The sequence below is a fragment of the Crocuta crocuta genome, unplaced genomic scaffold (assembly GCF_008692635.1).
Source record: "Crocuta crocuta isolate KB4526 unplaced genomic scaffold, BGI_CrCroc_1.0 scaffold180, whole genome shotgun sequence".
NCBI classification, from domain to species: Eukaryota; Metazoa; Chordata; class Mammalia; order Carnivora; family Hyaenidae; genus Crocuta; species Crocuta crocuta.
The window spans coordinates 5,766,946-5,785,307 of NW_027527549.1; the positions used below are offsets into that span (position 1 = coordinate 5,766,946).

Consider the following 18,362-nt stretch of genomic DNA (forward strand, 5'->3'; position numbering starts at 1 on the left):
TTCAAGAAGATTAAAATCATAACAAGCATCATTTCAGACCTCAATGGTGTAACACCAGAAATCAATTACAGAATGAAAAACTGGAAAAAAATTACAAATATGTGAAGATTAAACAACATGCTCCTAAACAACCATTAGGTCAACAAAAAAGTCAAAGGAGAATTTTTTTTAATACTTCTTTTATTTTTGAGAGAGAGACAAAGACAGAGTGTGAGCAGGGAGGGGCATAGAGAGAGGGAGACACAAAATCCGAAGCAGGCTCCAGGCTCTGAGCTGTCAGCACAGAGACTGATGCGGGGCTCAAACCCATGAACCACAAGATCATGACCTGAGCTGAAGTTGGATGCTCAACTGACTGAGCCACCCAGGCGCCCCTCAAAGGAGAAATTTTTTAAATACCCAGAGACAAATGAAAATGGAAATTCAGCAATACAAAATTTATGTGATACAGCAAAAGCAGTTTTAAGAGGGAAGTTTATAGCAATACGGTTCTACCTCAAGAAACAGGAAAAATCTCAAATGAACAATCTAACTCTACACCTGAAAGAACTAAAAAAAGAAGAGACAAAGCCCAAAATTAACAGAAGGAAGAAAATATTAAAGATCAGAGTGGAGATAAATGAAATAGAGACTGAAAGAAAGTCATTGAAACTAAGAGTTGGTTCACTGAAAAGATAAAGCTTTTCTCTGAAAAGCAAAATTGACAAACTTTTAGCTACACTCACTAAGAGACTACTACAAGCAATTATATACCAACAAATTGGACAACTAGAAGAAATGGATACATTCCTAGAAACATGCAATCTTCTAAGATTGAATCAGGAAGAAATAGAAAATCTTAATATACTGATTACTAGTAAGGAGATTGAATCAGTAATCAAAAACATTCCCAAAACCCAAAGTCCAGGACCAGATAGCTTCACTGGTGAATTCTAACAAACATTCAAAGAAGATTTAATACCTATCCTTCTCAAACTCTTTCAAAAATTTAAAGAGGAGGGGAATGCTTCCAAAACTCAGTTTACAATGCCAGCATTACCCTGATATCAAAACCAGACAAGGAGAGTACAAAAGAAGAAAATTACAGGTCAATATCCCTGATGGATATAGATTGAAAAATCCTCAACAACAACAACAACCAAAAAAAAAAAACACAAAACATCACAACATTAAAAGGATAATATGCCATGATTAAGTGACATTTATTCCAGAAAGGTAAAGATGGTTCAACACCCACCAATTGATCAACATGGTACACCACATTAACAAATGAAGGATAAAAATCATATGGTCATCTGAATAGATGCAGAAAATGCATTTAAACAAAACTCAACATTGGTTTTTGAAAAAAATTCTCAACAAAGTGCATATAAAGGGAAATGTTCCTTAATATAATAAAGACCATATATGACAAACCCACAACTAACATCATACTCAATGGTGAAAAGCTTTTCCTCTAAGATCAGGAATAAGACATATATCTCACCATATTTATTTAACATAGTATTGAAGTCCTATCCATAGCAATTAGGCAAGAAAAAGAATAAAAGTCATCTAAATCAGAAAGGGAGAGTTAAAGCTGTCACTATTTGCAGATGACATGATACTACACATAGAATATCTTAAAGATTCCACCAAAAAATGATTAGAACTAATCAATGAATTCAGTAAAGTTGCAGGATACAAAATCAATATACAGAAATTTGTTGCATTTCTATACACTAGTAATGAATGATCAGAAAGTGAAATTAAGAAAATAATCCCATTAACAATTCCATCAAAGAACAAAATACCTAGGAACAAATTTAACCAAGGAGGTAAAAGACACTGAAAACTATAAAGCATTGATAAAAGAAATTGAAGAAGACACAAATAAGTGGAAAGATCTCCCGTGTTCATGGATTAAAAGAATTAATGTTGTTAAAATGTCTGTACTACCCAATGCAAACTACAGATTCAGTGCAACTCCTATCAATATCCCAATGGCATTTTTCAAAAAATCAGAACAAATAACTCTAAAATTTCAATGGAACAACAGAAAACCCCAAATGGCCAAAGAAATCTTAAGAACAAAATGACCAAAGAAATCTTAAGAAAGAACAAAGCTAGAAGTATTATGCTCCCTAATTTCGAATATACTATGAAGCTACAGTAATCAAAGCACTGGCGTTGGCATAGAAACAGACACATAGATCATGGGAACAGAATAGTGATTCCAGAAACAAACCCACACAAATACAGTAAATTCATTTACCAGAGCCCAGAACATGCAATGGGAAAAGAATAATCTCTTCAGTAAATGATGTTGAGAAAACTGAACAGCTACATGCAAAAGAATTAAACTAGACCACTACCCATACACCGTACACAAAAATTAACTCAAAATGGATTTGACTTGAAGGTAAGACCTCAAAGTATAAAAATCATAGAAGGAAACGAGTGGTAAGCTCAATGACATTGGTCTGAACAATGTTTTTTTGGATCGGACCCCAAAGGCAAAGGAAACCAAAGCAAAAATTAAAAAATGAGACTATGTCAAATGTAAAAGCTTCTGCACAGTGAAGGAAAAATATAGACAAAACAAAAGGCAACCTACTGAATGAAAGAAGATATTTGCAAATTACATATCCAAACAGGGGATAATATCTAAAATATATAAAGAATTCATATAATTCAATAACAAAAACAAACAACCTGATTTAATAACGGGCAGAGGATCTGAATAGACATTTTTCCAAAGAAGGCATACAGATGGCCACCAGGCATGTGAAAAGATGTTCAACATCACTAATTATCAGGGAAATGCAAATTGAAACCACAGATATCACCTCACAGTTGTTAAAAAGGCTATCATCAAAAAGACAAGAAATAAGTGTTGGAAGGAATGTGGAGAAAAGTGAGCCCTCTGAGGGTCAGGTTCTCATTTACAATATTTAAATTATATACAAACCACACATATATACGTTACGTATGTATTATGTAAAATATGTACACCTATGCATATACACATCCAGCATAGCATATGACACTTTGGAGCCCCGTGATTTTACCTTTATCTCATCTCTACATGTTCAATACAGTAGCCACCAGTCACATATGGCTATTTAAATTTTAATTAATTAATATTGAATAAAATGTAAAATTCAGTTCTCGGTTACACGAGCTACACTGCAAGTGCCCAGGAGCCATATGTGGCTAGTGGCTCCCATAGGAGCATCACTAAAGTTCTATGAGACTGCACTCTTCTGTATCATTTGTCCGTTTCTTTCTGTGTCTCTGTGTCATATTATTATCACATCCTTAGTAACCCAGAGGGATGCATTTTTACTTCTAGAAAGTACTCATCCTTTTTCGGTTCCATCCAGCAAAACCCAAGGCCAAGATGGGTCTCAGCACAGACAGAGAGCCTCACCCCAAGATCTGACTGGGGGCAGAATGGAGAGGATTGCTTTCCAGCCCTTAGAAGGAACTTCAGGTTCCCTGTTTCCCCTCACCCAGCTTCAGCCCTGGCTTCTGAACGGTTGCTCTTGATTCTCCGAGTGAAGGGCAGCGATGACATGTTTAATGAAAGGTAAATATTCATGGCCAGTCTCCAGCAGATGTACTCTGTGGGTGGGTGAGGGAGCAGGTGGGTCAGCAAGACCATCGTTATAGATGCTGGGATCCCATCGGTGGTTAACCCTCTGGATCTCACCTGATTGGTGCTGTGTGCCTAACCTTGACTTCGTTGTTCTGGAACCAGAGCAGGTAGGGAACCAGGCAGTCGAGATGCTGTGAGCCCTCAGCCAGCTCCAGAAGGACAGCGGTGTGCTTGGTCCAACTTTTCTTGTGCTGTTTTGGAAACTCCAAGAGCGGCATGCCACAGCCATCCAGTCTCCTGGGGTGCTGCTGACATCTAGTGGAGAGATAAGGAAGTGGCTGGCATGCAAAACACCCGGCTTACAGAGGGTCCCAACCAGACCTCACTCTGTACCGTGGGGTTCACATTTGACATCCCCTACTCTAACCAGAGCAGTTGCCACCAAAAAAGAGAAGCCATAGGCATGGAAAGATGTCGCTCCAGTTCACCCAAACACCCACAGCATTGGTGCTCAACAGTCAGAACCAACGCCATCTTTTTGTAATTTATATTTGGTTTTGACCCCTTTTCACCATCCCATAATTTCATAGCTAATTTCATAGCTAATCTACCTACCTATGCACATTCTTATAAAAATCAATATGATGTCCTAACTGTTCGTAAAGATGAAAACATGGTAGTATGCGACTTGTACAACCCTGTTTCGATATGTGTATATTCACACACAAACAAACTAGAACACGTAATTGGGTCACATGCTTGCACCTACGTAAAATGATTGTGAATTTAAGAGAAGTAAGAATATCAGAAGCCACTTTCTACGAGAAGGGCTGGAAAATAAGAGAGCAGCAATACAGAACAAAACATTGTACTCACTAGAGTACAAAGGGTCACTTCTAGTGCCTACTAGAATAAAACTTTGTACTTAGATAAATAATAACAGACCCACCTGATATTTGCATTTAATAAGATAAGAGGAAATAACTTTCATGGAAGACAAAAGGAGATGGGCTTTACGTTGGAATCAGTGATGAACAAAAATGGGACCATTTCAAGATGGGAGACACAAGTGAAGGTTGAGAACTTGACAGAAGCCAGAACCAGAAAGAAATGGAAAGAAATGGAAAGGTGCTGAGAATCCAGGGAAGCAAGGAGGGGAGGGATGAGAATTCCCCACTCATGGAAGACAGGAGCCAAGCACATTTATCTGCTATTTGATGTTGAAAAGAGGGTGGCTGCATGTGGCTCGGGTTACACCTCACATCCCAGGCACTGCGGCTGTCACCCGTGAGCTTTCTCAGCCGGAATGTGGTGCCTTGAGGGGCTATGCCATTCGAGAAAGCTGCTGTCTGGCTGAGGGCACCCGAAGGCGGCTTAACAGTGAGGCTCCCATTTATGGAGCACCAAGTATGATAGGTGCTTTCCATATATCGCCTGATCCTTACAAGTACCTTGCAAGGTAATTACTTGTTCTCTTCACTCACAGAGATTAAAACCCAAATGTGGAAAGTTAACTAAATAACACAGTCACGCTTTTGGTAGGATGTGGCCGAGTCAGGGTTTGAATGCAGTTGTATCTCATTGGAATCTCACACCTGCCCTAGCAGGAAAGTGGGTAGAAATAGGAATCATCATTCCCACTTTGATTTTGAGTGACCTGACTTGCTAAATGCCATGCAGCTCATGTGCAACATCCCTGTCCTGACCGCAAAGTCTGTACCTTCCACAGCATGTACATACCATCTTGTGAGCTTTACCTGATATCTTGTCTTAGGGACATCAGAAATCAGCCGCAAATTAAACAACTCTACTGGCAGGATTTGAGCACGGTGAATTATCAACGGTTTCATCACAAGACTAGAAATGTAAATGTAAAAGGGCATTTTGTTAAGATATATGCTCGGTATGGGAACAATTAGCTAATGGACTGCAAATAAATTTCCCTGATTACTCAGGAATGGGATAGTGACTGTGGCAAAGCCACTCTTGAATCTGAGGATGATCTGGCTTGAACATCTGTCAGCAAGTTAGTTGTTGGGTTTGATCCTGCATGGTGGGCTACACTGTATTGCCTTCCTCCTTTATTCATCCTTGGAGATCCTTCCTAATTTTGCAGGCTGCGTCTAAGGTCTAAGACAGTGGCAAACCCTTTTCCTAACACGTATGAAGCATCTCATGGGGACAGAACACTCTGAAATCTGTTTGTAAGAACCAACGCTACGGTTCTTTGAATGGTTTGAAGTGGTGACTGCTCTAGCAGAACAAAGTCTACGTGAAGCCAAAGAACAGAAAATTTCATAACTGTGGGGTCAGGAATGCGAAATGGTATAACCACATAGAAGTTTTTCTAACAAAGTTAAAAATACACCTACTCTGTTACTCAGCAACTTTACTTGCGGGCATCTATGTAAGAGAAATGAAAACATGTTCACAAAAAGAATTGTATGGGGGGGAGGGGCACCTGGGTAGCTCAGTCGGTTAAGTGTCCGACTTTCACTCAGGTCATGATCTCATGGTACATGCGTTCGAGCCCCGCGTTGGGCTCTGTGCTGACAGCTCAGAGCCTAGAGCCTGCTTCAGATTCTGTGTCTCCCTCTCTGTCCCTCCCCCCACTCACACTGTGTTTCTCTCTCTCTCTCTCAAAAATAAACATTAAAAAAATTTTTTAAAAAGAATTGTATAGAAAAAAATTAAAAAAGTAAAAAATAAAAAGAATCGTATAGCACTTCCATTCATAATAACCCCCGAAACAGGTCACAACCCAAATGCCCACCTACAGGGTCATGGACAAACACGTGTGAGGTATGCTAATAGAACAACACTAAGCAACAACACAAAAATAAGCCACTCAGACAAGCAACTACAGAGATGAATCTCCAAAGCGTTTTGTTGAGTGAAAGAAGCAAAACATCCGTAAATAATTGTTTTGCTGATTCCAATAACTGAAAGTTCCAGAACAGGCAAAAGTCTCAGCCAGGGTGTTAGAAATCAGAGCAGAGCCCATGGCTATGGGCGGGAGGGCACTGACGGGGAAGAGACAAGACATCTTCTGTGGTGACAAAAATACCCAACATCTTGATTGTGTCAGTGGTTACACCAGTATGGTCACTTTTCTCATGCCTTAGGCTTTAAGTGACCGAGATTGACAGTCAGTCCTTAGTGGAAATCGTTGTGGCGAGGGCCTGGGGCACTGGAGCAGAACTGCAACTTAATGTGTCACATGACAACCAACCCATGATTCTACGAAGTAGATGCAGCTTGTGGACCAAAGAGATTCAAAGCCCCACAAATGCTTGCTGTCACTGTTATGCCCAGATCGCGATCTCCCCAAAATCCCAAGACCACCAAGGAGTCCGAGTCACGTATGCAAAGGCAAAGGGCTTTATTACGGCTTAAGCTGGGGCTCCCAGACCTCACCAACGCAATGAATCCATGCTGAGAGCCCCGAACAAGGGCAGAGTAGGGTTTTTATGGGGTTTGAGACGGGGGAGTTACAGAAGTTGTGACATGGGAACAGTGATCCAATCATAATTATTCAACATCATTGACAGCGGGTTTGACCATACACATTGTCTAGAGTTATTTGTTACTTTTGGCGGGATCCAATTACAACATTTAGAGTACCTTTAAATTCAACCAATTACAGGGCGAGCCTAGGGTCTTGTTTGGCGACTAACAGGTTAACTTTAACATTAGGTAACAGGGTCCTGTCTATAGTTTCTATCTCCAGGCCTCTCCCTTAGTAATGTGGAGGGTGGTCGCTGGCCTTTCCTGATTGGGTGTTGCAAGGGTGGTTTCTCCTGCCTTGGGCAATGTGTAACTGCCTGATAGTTTCGGGAAAGCTGAAACTCAGGCCTTCTAGTTTAGAGGGGAAACTTAAAGCCTGTCTTGGAGTCAGTTTGGTTTAGACGTTTAGACTTGTGGCCTTACATCACCTCCCAGCAGAATAGAAGAACAGCCTTTCCTTGCTTCAAGCCCGGATCCCCCTACTCCTGAGAATGAACCACGAGCACGCACAGGACACTTTCAGGGAAAGAGGACTTGCAAATTCAGTGAAGCAAGGGGGAAGGAGAAGGGCAGTCTCGGGCACCTGCTTTCCAGACGCCCTGAAGACTCCTCCTACCCACAGTGGCACGGCAGCCCTAATGCGGCTCATTCAGCATTCACAATGGTGGGTGTCAGTGGTGTGGTGGCATGTGGGCGAGGGGCTGGGGGGCCGATCAGAATCTTAGGACTTAATAAAGCTACCTCCCGGAAACTGATTGCATCAACAAAACCTGGTGTGCTCTCTTGGACTTTGGCCCCTGGATCTACTGAGGTCATTGCAAGTTCAGGAATGTGAACATCAGTCAGCAGTCCGGGGGCCAAAGATACCCTGCCCTGGGCGTAAGACTGGCCATACTCTTCCAGGGAGACCCATAGTAGGAAGGAGGAAGAGGAGGGCGAAGTGGGTAGAAGTGGGAATGAATGACACTGGCTGCCTTCTTTGCCTGCATCCTTGAGAATTCAGGCTGTGATATCTGTTCCTGATTCTACAACACATAATCGTCACGTGCCTACCATGTGCCAGGCTCTGTGCTGGGCATTGGGACTCAGAAATGAGTACAAGGTTTCTGGCCTCAAGGAACTCAAAATCCTGCAAAAGCCACCACCAGAGTGGACCAACTGGAGCACAGTGTGACAAATTTCACACACACACACACACACGTACGTGCATGTGCAGCCAACTCTGTCTGGACGCTCTGGGGAAGGCTTCATGGATAGGTAGGCACATCAACTCAGTCTTTGTGTTTTAATGTTTATTTATTTTTGAGAGAGATAATTGAGAGCAGGAGAGGGGCAGAGAGAGAGGGAGACAAAGGATCTGAGGCAAGCTCCAGGCTCTGCACTGACAGCAGCAAGCCCCATGTGGAGCTCGAACTCACAAACCATGAAATCATGACCTGAGCTGAAGTCGGACACTTAACTGACTGAGCCACCCAGGCACCCCCACCACTCAATCTCAAGGACAGATAGGAGTAATGAGAATATTCCAGGAAGAAGGAATAGCAGAGGAATGAAAACAATGTGTTTTTGTGTAAGTCGAGGCCAAAGTTAGCCAGGGAGGTACGAACCTTTTCCTGATAACCCTGGCAGTCTCTGAGAGTCCCTCACTAGCGGGGCCACGGTCCCCAGTCCCAATTAGCTCTGGTTCAGTAGATCTGAGGCCTCAGCTGAATACCTCTGCCCCCATTTATGTAGGAGTAAGACCGTGGGCTCAACTTCAGGCCCAAGGACTGGGGTTGGAAGCAGAAAATAGATCTGAATGTATGTTAAAGGGCCAGCTGAGGGGCACCTGGGTGGCTCAGTTGGTTTAAGCGTTTGGCTCTTGATTTCAGCTCAGGTCATGATCTCACAGTCGTGAGACTGAGCCCCACATTGGGCTCTGTGCTGACAACACGATGCCTGCTTGGGATTCTTTCTCTCTTTCTCTTCCTCTCTCTCTGCCCCCTCCCCCCTTTTTCTCTCAATAAATAAAAACTAAAAAATAAAATAAAATAAAAAATAAAGTGCCAGCTGAAACTCCTGATTACTCAGGTCACTCACTTCCTTGGTCACCCTAGCCAGAACCTCTCTCTTTCTCCTCCAGCCTCTCCTCAGCTTCTGTCTTTAGGCAAATTAACAGCATGATAGTTACCAGTGTGAACCGTGGGGCCAGACTGCCTAGCTTTGGATCCTGGCTCTGCGGCTTGTTAGCTATGTGATCTTGGACAACTTATTTTACCTCTGTGTACCTCAGTGTTCTCATCTGTCAAATGGGGATAAAGATGATCCCTACCTCATGAGTTAATACCTTAGAACACTGACACATAGTAAATATTCTGTGAATGTTTTATTATTATTATTATTGACAATAATACTAACTACCATTTACTGGGCTTTTACTGGTACTAAGCACAGTGCCGGACCCTTGGCACACCGTATTACAGGTCAGCTATGAGACCCCCTGGTGGTCTCAGCCAGGAGATGTCACAGTAGGAGGTGACTTTAGGGAGGACATTGTTTCTTTCTCAATAGAAGAAACTTCCTGACTCCAACCATCCTTCCTCTGGCATCTAGCTCATATGTAAGTTATGGTTGGCCTTTGACCAACATAAACCTTCCCAAGGATACAAACCCGCTTCAAGATGCCTTTGGCTGTCCATCGACAGGCTGTTGGTAGAAGCCTGCATCTTCTCACGTGTGGCCCTCAGTGCCTCCACTGAGATTAATGCCTTAGGCTAAAGCAGTGAAAGCTGATGTGACCGTGTGTCACTTTGGGAAAGAGGATGCTCCCTAGCTCAGTGATCAAATTCAAAATGTCCCCAAGACACTGTTTTAGGTTCAAACTTGAAAATCCATCTTCCACTAGACTCAAACTATGAATCTAGTTATGAGGCCTGTATGTCGTATCTATCACCAGACCCTGAAAAGCATTCACTCACTTACTTCTTACTAAAGTGTGGGAGATGTTGTGAGGAAACTGAAACACAGAGAAATTAAGGAAGAGGCCATAGATTTGAGCTCGGGTATTATTTTCCAGCGTCTATGTGTCAAACCACTACACTAATATCTCCTGGAAGTTAGGGACGCAATCCAAGACTGGAAAACGGCAGTGGAAAGTCTGGATCAGGGGACAATGAGCAGGCCAGGTGTCAGGAGAGCTGACTGTGGGCATGGCCTGCAGGCTGACTGTGGAGGAGTGAAAATTGCTGTGGAATTTCCAGATCCCAGGGTGTGGGCGCTTTGAAAAGCATTTCTGAGGTAACACTGCCATCTAGTGGTAATACACAGACAGACAGATAGCAATGCCTCTCCGAGCAAGTATAGTAAAGAGCTCGTGGAGAAGGTATATCAAATCAGCAGGGGAGTTATTTTTTGCTCTAACTACAGATCCTAAGAGACAGACAAATCCCACTGTCCTGGTCCGCAGGATTGCCCACGCTTTCCACATGTCACTGAATGCTGGCTGCAGGCTACAGTCAAATCCCAACTCTGCTCCCTATGGATGAAAGGGCAAGTTAAATAACTTCATTTTCTCCTCTGAAAAAACGGGGAAAATAACCTCTGTCCATAAGGTTGTGGTGAGGATCAAGGGAAATAACGCAGGCAACATGTCAGGCACATTGTAAGTACTTAATAAACGTTCATTGTTGTTCCAGTGCTAAGGAGATGTGACCAGGAGATGGGAACTGGCATAAAGGGAAGGACCTGGACAAACTACACCTTAATTATTGACCTTCAGTAAACCTCCCCAAACAAGCCTTTCCTTTACGAACACAGAAGCTTTTATAAGTCTCCACCAGAAAGCAACCGTTCCCTTTCTTGAACCATCTTTGACAAATCAGGAACATACATGGCTTGGGAGCAAACAGGCAACTATTTTATTTTGAAGTTTAGTTTTGTAACGAACTCACTTAAGTTGGAAGTGACTTTGCAAAGCCCACAAAATTCATTTCAAGATTAACCTCGGTCTGGCCTAGTTGCTCATTTACTTCCAAGCTGGAAGATTAACTCGTAGCCTTGAACCTCTTCTGAATTCATAGTTGTAGGTAGTGACCTACTTACTGTTCCCTACCACATCCATCAGCAAGCCCGGCTTCCAGCAGCTTCCTTTGGATACCACTCTTCCCCAGGACTGGGAGACGCTAACATCAGGTTTGTGACTGGGTGTCTTGTATGCTTGGATCAGAAGAAGGAGGTGAGATGGCAGGAGGTCTAGGAGAGAGGTCAGAGACTATATGAGCATCGTAGGTGCTGACTGTGAGTTTCCAAGGTGAGCAATCCAGCATAAAGGGGGTGTGTAGAGACAGGTAGAGGGACCCCAGGGGACTGTCAAAGGAAGGCTTTGCTTCAAGACACTACAGAGAAGGTTATGTTTAGCAAAGTTAAGTCTTAGAACCACTCAATGGAATATTTATGGGTGTCCTTAAGAGGGAAAAGTCTCAGCCCTTAGGCAAGTACTTTGTAACTTGACCATTGCTTCCTGACCACCAGCAGAGGAAACCAGTGACATAGCTATCACTTCTAAAAGCAAAGAAGTCAACTTTTCTCAAACAATTAGACTGGGGTAGTTTCTCTGAGAAATAAGCTTACATGAAAATAGATACCAACTCCCTCCAATGCAGGGCTTTCTGGGATTGCAATTGGATCGATTTGGAAGGAACTGCCCAAGAACAGCAATCAAGTCAGCTTGGTATTGGTATAAAGATGGACAAATAGATCAGTAGAACAAAATAGAGAGTCTAGAAATGGAATCAGAGGAGACACATCTTTTTGTAATCTTCTACCTCCAGTTTTACAGGAAGCAAAACTCCCAAAATTTGATTCTTAATCACTAGGTTATTCTGCATTTTATAAGATCCTTCTAGTCATACAAGATCTCTATAAGATAGTCACATCCTCATTTTATGGATAGCTGAGAATTGGAGCTTGTCTAAACTAGGTGGAGTAGAGTATCATCTGTGAGACGTTACTTGAGAAACAATGGGAATATTCCTAAATCCCCAGGAAAAGGGGATTCTCCACCCCAAGAAAGGACTCCTGTCACTCTCTATACCATAGCAACTAAGAGAAAATGAGCTATTGAAATCTGTCTCCTTCAACTGTAAGCTTCTTGAGAGCAGAGATTGACATAATATAAGTTTTTTTTTTTAATTCTGTTGTTCAGCACAATGCCTGGATATATTAGTTAGGCTTGGCCGTGCTTTCATAGAGAATAAACCCTGAAATCTTAGTGGGTTAGCACACAAATATTTATGTCTTGCTCATATAAAACCAGCTGATCTCCAGGACTACTCCTGTCCAAATGATGATTCAGAGACCCAAGCTGCCTGTATTTTATAGCTATGCCTTCTGGAGAACATGGCCTCCACATTGTTGTAGAAGAAGAGAAAGATGAAGGGGCATGCATCAGTTCTTAAATTCCTGGCCCAGGATTTAACACATGTCACTTCCACCCCAACCTAATGGCCAGAATTAGTCGTATAGCCTTGCCCATCTTTTAGCAACTGGGGAGGAAATATCAGGGAACAAACGAAGATATGATGAGTCGTAAATGTCTCTGCCTTCCTGACGGGTAGCATGTACTCCGTGAATCTTGTTGGATGAACTAATGAGTAAACATGACACAGGGTTTAAATTATGCTATCACAGAACTGAAGGAACTTTCAACCTCCAGAGCCCCAGATGAGAATGCACACGTCATCAACAAGGGGAATAATGCACTTGAATCTACCATTATAATGGTGACTTCTCTACACAAGGAACTGTGTAGATCATTGGTGTGGTTTCTGATGTCTGTTTTGCACACTCCATCCTGTTTAAGCAAACAAAGAGGCGAGAGCAGTGACCTCCACCCAGGACACCTTTCCCAATAGCCTAGATTGTGTGGGAACTGGCCAAGCTCACTTTATGCAGCTCTCCTAACCCACCCCTGCAAGGCAGAGACCTGAATGTCTCCTAATGCACCACTAATCCTCCACACCAGCTCAACTATATCCACAGCAAGTCAGAAGGATTCCTGGTCAGGCTTTGTTCTTCTCATTGTGTGAGCATGGATAATTCACCTGGATCCTCTTGGTTTTCACTTTTTCATCTATAAAATGGGATTGTTGCACATCTACCCTGTGATCATGATCTCACTGGGTTATTGTGAGCATCCATTGGAATCGGATATGTAAGAGTGCTTTTAGATTGCTAAGACTGTAACTACTTAACTGGTTGTTGTTTATGACCAGCTAAATAATGATAATTTCCTTTCTTTTTTCTTTTTCTTTTCTTTCTTTTCTCTTCTTTTTCTTTCTTTTTTTTTTTTTTTTGGATTTTTTTAACTTTCTGATTGAATTGCATCTTGTTGAGGGAAGGAAGCAAAGCTACCTATGCCCACGGCATTTAAATGCCAACTCTCTCGTTCTATAAACCACACTTGGCTGTACGCATTTGCTTCTCTTCATGATGCTTAAGGCCCAGGCCATGGAAGTCAGAACATATTACTAAGTGCGTGGTTTTGGGCAAAGTATTGACTCACTAATCTCTCTGAGCTTCAAGTCTCTCATCTGTGAAATGGGGATAATGACATTTGTGTTTGGGAATTATCATAAGGGCTGAAATACTAATGCAAACAAAACAATCTACATAGTGCATGACATCACGAAGCATGTGATAAATGGTTGCAATTTTATCATCATTTTATTATCTTGGAGCCGGCATGCTGTCTCCAAGGGTCTTTGTGTAATCAAATGATTCTACCACTTAATAGAAATAGAAAATCCCCAACCTTTCAAAACATCAGATGAACACTTGGATCAATGTCTCCCGCGTGCTCTCAACAGTCTCCATCACCCCCAGAGAAAGCACACAACTTACAACATGGCTGTGCTCCAAAACTCTACTTGGAAGTCATTTGTTTGCAACACAACACATATTTTCCCATAGAAAGAATTTTATTAAAATAGTGGTTGGGTTCCCAGATCACTGGAAACACCGACTTGATTCACAAAGTAGCAGACAATGGGCATATTTGCAATGCAAATGAGTAGAAAGCAAGGCTGTGGCATTGCTTGTCATTGGCCAAAAATGAAAACTAAGAAAATTATGTAATAGATAGTTTATTTTATTTTTCATTAATGATGACAATAAAGAAATGCAGGCTTAATTAGAGGAAGAAGAAGGTGTTTTCAAAGACTTTGGAGGTTCTTTACCTGGTCTAATGTGACTTTGAAACTTTTTAATTTTTTAAAAATTTTTTAAATGTTTATTTTTTGAAAGAGAAAGAGACAGAGCTTGAGCGAGGGAGGGGCAGAGAGAAAGGCACAGACACAGAATCCAAAGCAGGCTCCACTCTATGAGCTGTCAAGCACAGAGCTTAACACAGGGCTCGAACTCATAGACTTCAAGATCATGAACAGAGCTGAAGTCAGATGCTTAACCGACTGAGCCACCCAGGTGCCCCAAACTTTTTTGTTCTTGATCCAAGGGAATATGTAGCAGCGCTAATCTCATCGACAGCAATGGAGTTATTTTTGGTTTTGCAAACAGAGAAGTGAAGGAAATGGGAAAGATCAGGGAAAGGGAAGAAGTGAAAAAGACTTCCGAGAAAAACAATCAGCCAATAGTTTGGATAAACTGAGGAAGGAGGAAGAGGCATATGGAGTATGGAGTAAAATGGATCATGAGGTCTGTGAGCAGGGAACACATGTTGGGTGAGAACCCATACCCTCTTGCAGAAGCGCCACGGTGCTGTGACTGGTCAAACAGATCCCCACTGACGTCATAAGGAGGTGCCCCAGGGCCAGAACAGCTTCTAAAAAGAGAGAGGCACCAAGGCTGACGGGCAAGAGGGAAGGAAGACTGCGAGTGCCCAGCTCCTTGGTGTTAGGGCTTAATCCCAAATGCTGTGCTGGGTCCCTGTCCTGTACTTCACTGCCACGAAGTAAATGGTGAACCAGAATGTTAACACAGCTGCGTCTAGGCCAGGTCTTGGTATTTAAGGGCCAGGGAAGCACAGAATGGGAAGACCCCAAGGACCTCAGCCCAGCCTTTAATTTCTGGTGGCTTCAAATCTGGTAGAGACTAAGTGGGAACATATGAAAATCTATAGCTTTCAAATGAGGAACTGAGGAAGTTACTTGCCTGCATTTATACAACTAGTGTCAGTAACCTCCCCAAAGCAGGCTGCCTCTCAGTCCACCGCAATCACTAGTCCCCTGACCCGCCACTACTACAGTTTGTGCTACGCCTCCACTTTCAGCCCTTTCGGGGTGCTATGGGCTGAGGAGTCCAGAAGGAACTGGACCAATCCAGTGTAGATCTGTCTCTGGAAGGCTTAGGTCTATGCTGAGAAGCCAGTTCTCAGACAAGAAGTGAATTCCAGGTACCACTTCCAGGCTATCTGGAAGGAACTGCAAGAGTCGCTGAGTATGTCAGCAAGAACACTGAACGTGGAGATAGGAGACCTAGGCTCTTTTTCAATTCAGTTTTCACCAATTCGTTCTGCTCGTTCTGCTCGGGTGTAAGCACATCTCTCCCTGCCTCGGAAGTCCCTCTCGGCTCTAACTGTCTTCTAATCCTCACCAGGCAGGATGTGGTCCTTGTGGCCTGGGGAGGTGGGCCAAGTGAGTCGCTAATGACCTAATTAGGTGACAATAGCTCCAGGGTGAGCATATCCCTAATATAAATGTGCTTCCCCTCAGAACCTCAAAAACTCCTTCAGCTCCTGCTACACAAAGCTGCTGGGGTGAAACAAAGACAGGCATCATTCCCCATCATTCCTGCAGAATTGGTTCTGAAGAACCTGAACATTCTACTCCTCGAGGTAGAACATGATTAGAGGCCAAGAGAAGATCAACTGCTGAAAAGCAAGACCGGCTAATGGGAGTGGTTGTGGGCCGGTAGGCTGAAGAGGAGAAATGATTAAGACACAAAACAGAATAAAACAAAGCAAAAAGTGGCCACCATGGCCTGGAAGGGGTCCTGAGTCCTCAAGTCATGCTGTGTGAGGGCTCTGGGGAAAGGCCAGAACTGATCCTGGGCTGATGGAAACGACAAGGCTGGCGTCTGTCAGACCCACACTCGACCCCTTGTTCCCTCGCTCCCACGCAGATATAATCCTTGGTTCCTTAGGCCCCTCCAGTGTTAGAGACACTCTGCTATCTTGACCAGATATGCCTGAATTCCAACTCCTATGCCCGACCTTTCCTTCCCATTTGGAGGACTCCCTGGGGGCTCATGTGCCTCAGAACCTCAGAACTGGCATTGCTAATTCATGTCGTCTCTGGTCCTGACATTGGCTGTGGCCCCAGCCTGTGCTCCCCCTTCCCATTGCCACCACACATTCCACTACCAGGGCCTCTTCTTGCCACTCCCCTCCAAGGGCTACCGTTGCTATGGTGATGGCTGTAGGCTTTGTAGCCACTCTCCTTGAGGCTGTCACACCATACACAGTGATTAAAGCACTTGCAGCCAACCTTGAATGGTGTAATCTCTCAGACAAGGTTTCCAAAGTTAGCCTTGATGCTATCTCTACCACTCCATTGAAAAACTTGGCTTAAGTTCCCAGGGGACCAAGCCAGAGGGCCTTGAAGGACACCACCTTTCGGCATGAAGCACTTGCACCTGGAGCTGGGACCTCAGAGGCAGCCTTTGCTCCCCTCTTATATCTCAATGACCTGCCCTGTGAATTCTGCCCTGAGATTTCTCTTAAAGGAACATCTAGGAGTTTCTCACACAAATAGAAGCTCTGATATCCCAGATTCCTCAAGTGACATCAACATGTATTATGAATCATATAAAATCTTCAAAGAAAGACAACTTGTTTATCTAGCCTAACTGTAGATCAAATGGCAATTTAAAAAAAAAAAGAAAAGAAGAAGAAAAAGGTCTGCCTTGAAATGCCTGCTGATTATAGTCTATGTCATTCTTTCTTCCCCTGTCAGGGAAAGCTATTTGAACTTTGTGTCATTAGCAGCAGGGACTGCTGAAAGTCCTTGCTTTTACATTTGAGCTTTCTCATGACTCTTATACTAGTTGTACCTCACGATTGTTTACCAGGCGACAAAAAGCCTGGAGAAATTACATGATATATACAATGAGCTAAGGTTCTTGGTCAGAACACCAGAGACTTTTACCCTCTTTATGCTTTCCTCCACTTTCTCTTCCTCTTGGGCCGTTGGGCTAGAGGAGAAAAGACGAAAAGATACTGCAGTGGCGACCAAATAAAATGGGAATACAAGAAAACCATTAGATAACTTGGATCCTCCTTGAATTCCTGGTGGCTTTAAGTCTGGTATGGATCAAACTGAGATACATAAAAACATAGAGGGCTAAGTCTTTCTTCCAAATCTGGGGAAAGCTTTGAACAATGACATTGTCCTTCTGTTCAACTATAGGCCTTATATTGGACCTCTAATAAAAATAATGGGCTCAGTACTTTACTAAGCTATAAAAAATCTCACCCTACAAAATTCTTTTCAATTCAATAAAACAAGTGATTTATGTGAACCAACTATTTTTCTCTGTACCATGAAAGCAAAAAAAGGAGACTGTCTATCTTTAGGGGCTACCAGGAGATATGACTCTGAGCCTTCCTTTGTCATAATTTACTGCCCGATCTTTCAGAAGTTACTCCATATCCTAGGCCTCATTCTCTTCAAATGCAAAACAAAGACACTAATACCTTCTCTATCTACTTCACAGGGAAGTAGAAAGAAAACAGTAGATAGAAAAAGAAACAGCAAACAGAAATAAAGTATTTGGTATATATAAAGATGCTATGTTATTTCTTAATTTCCAAGCAGTTTCCAGATGCTTTAATTCCCACTATTCCAGGCAAGTAATTCTGAGTGAGTCTGAGCCATTTCTCTTGGATTAGACTCAAGTGTTGTCGGGATTTTATACTAGAAAGCTGCAGAAGAGCATTTCTGTGAGTGTGTGGGAATAAGATATGGGGATTTGTTGAGACATCAGGAGTAGAAACCTGGTAGATACTTCTCATCCAACAAGGCAGAGAGACGACAGACAGGGGAATGTTAAATTCAAATAATGAACATTTGTGTCACATACTATCCTAATGCCTGGGGATTCAAAGCATGTTGGGGGGGGGGGTTGATCCCAATCCAGTGATTCACTAGGAAGTACCATAGGCCACAACATGTAGTTGAGGCTATGATTAGTTACAGAGAAGGAGTGAGAAGCAAAATTAGCAAGGGGTAAAGGCTCATGGGGCAAAATCTAGAGGGAAACAGGGATAAAGTTGCAAGAGTCG

At 42.7% G+C, this 18,362-nt stretch overlaps 1 protein-coding gene across 1 annotated transcript in view; it reads right to left on the reverse strand.

Moving 5' to 3' along the window:
* Positions 1-3,432: 3,432 nt before the first annotated feature.
* The window catches only part of LOC144234263 (uncharacterized), a 77,345-nt gene continuing 62,415 nt past the window's right edge, over positions 3,433-18,362 (reverse strand). The window contains exons 3-4 of the mRNA XM_077767532.1: positions 3,695-3,895; positions 3,433-3,606 (exon numbers count right to left, since the gene is read on the reverse strand). Of these exons, the coding sequence (XP_077623658.1) occupies positions 3,491-3,606; positions 3,695-3,895 (317 nt within the window). The 3' untranslated portion in view covers positions 3,433-3,490. The remainder of the gene's footprint in view (positions 3,607-3,694; positions 3,896-18,362) is intronic.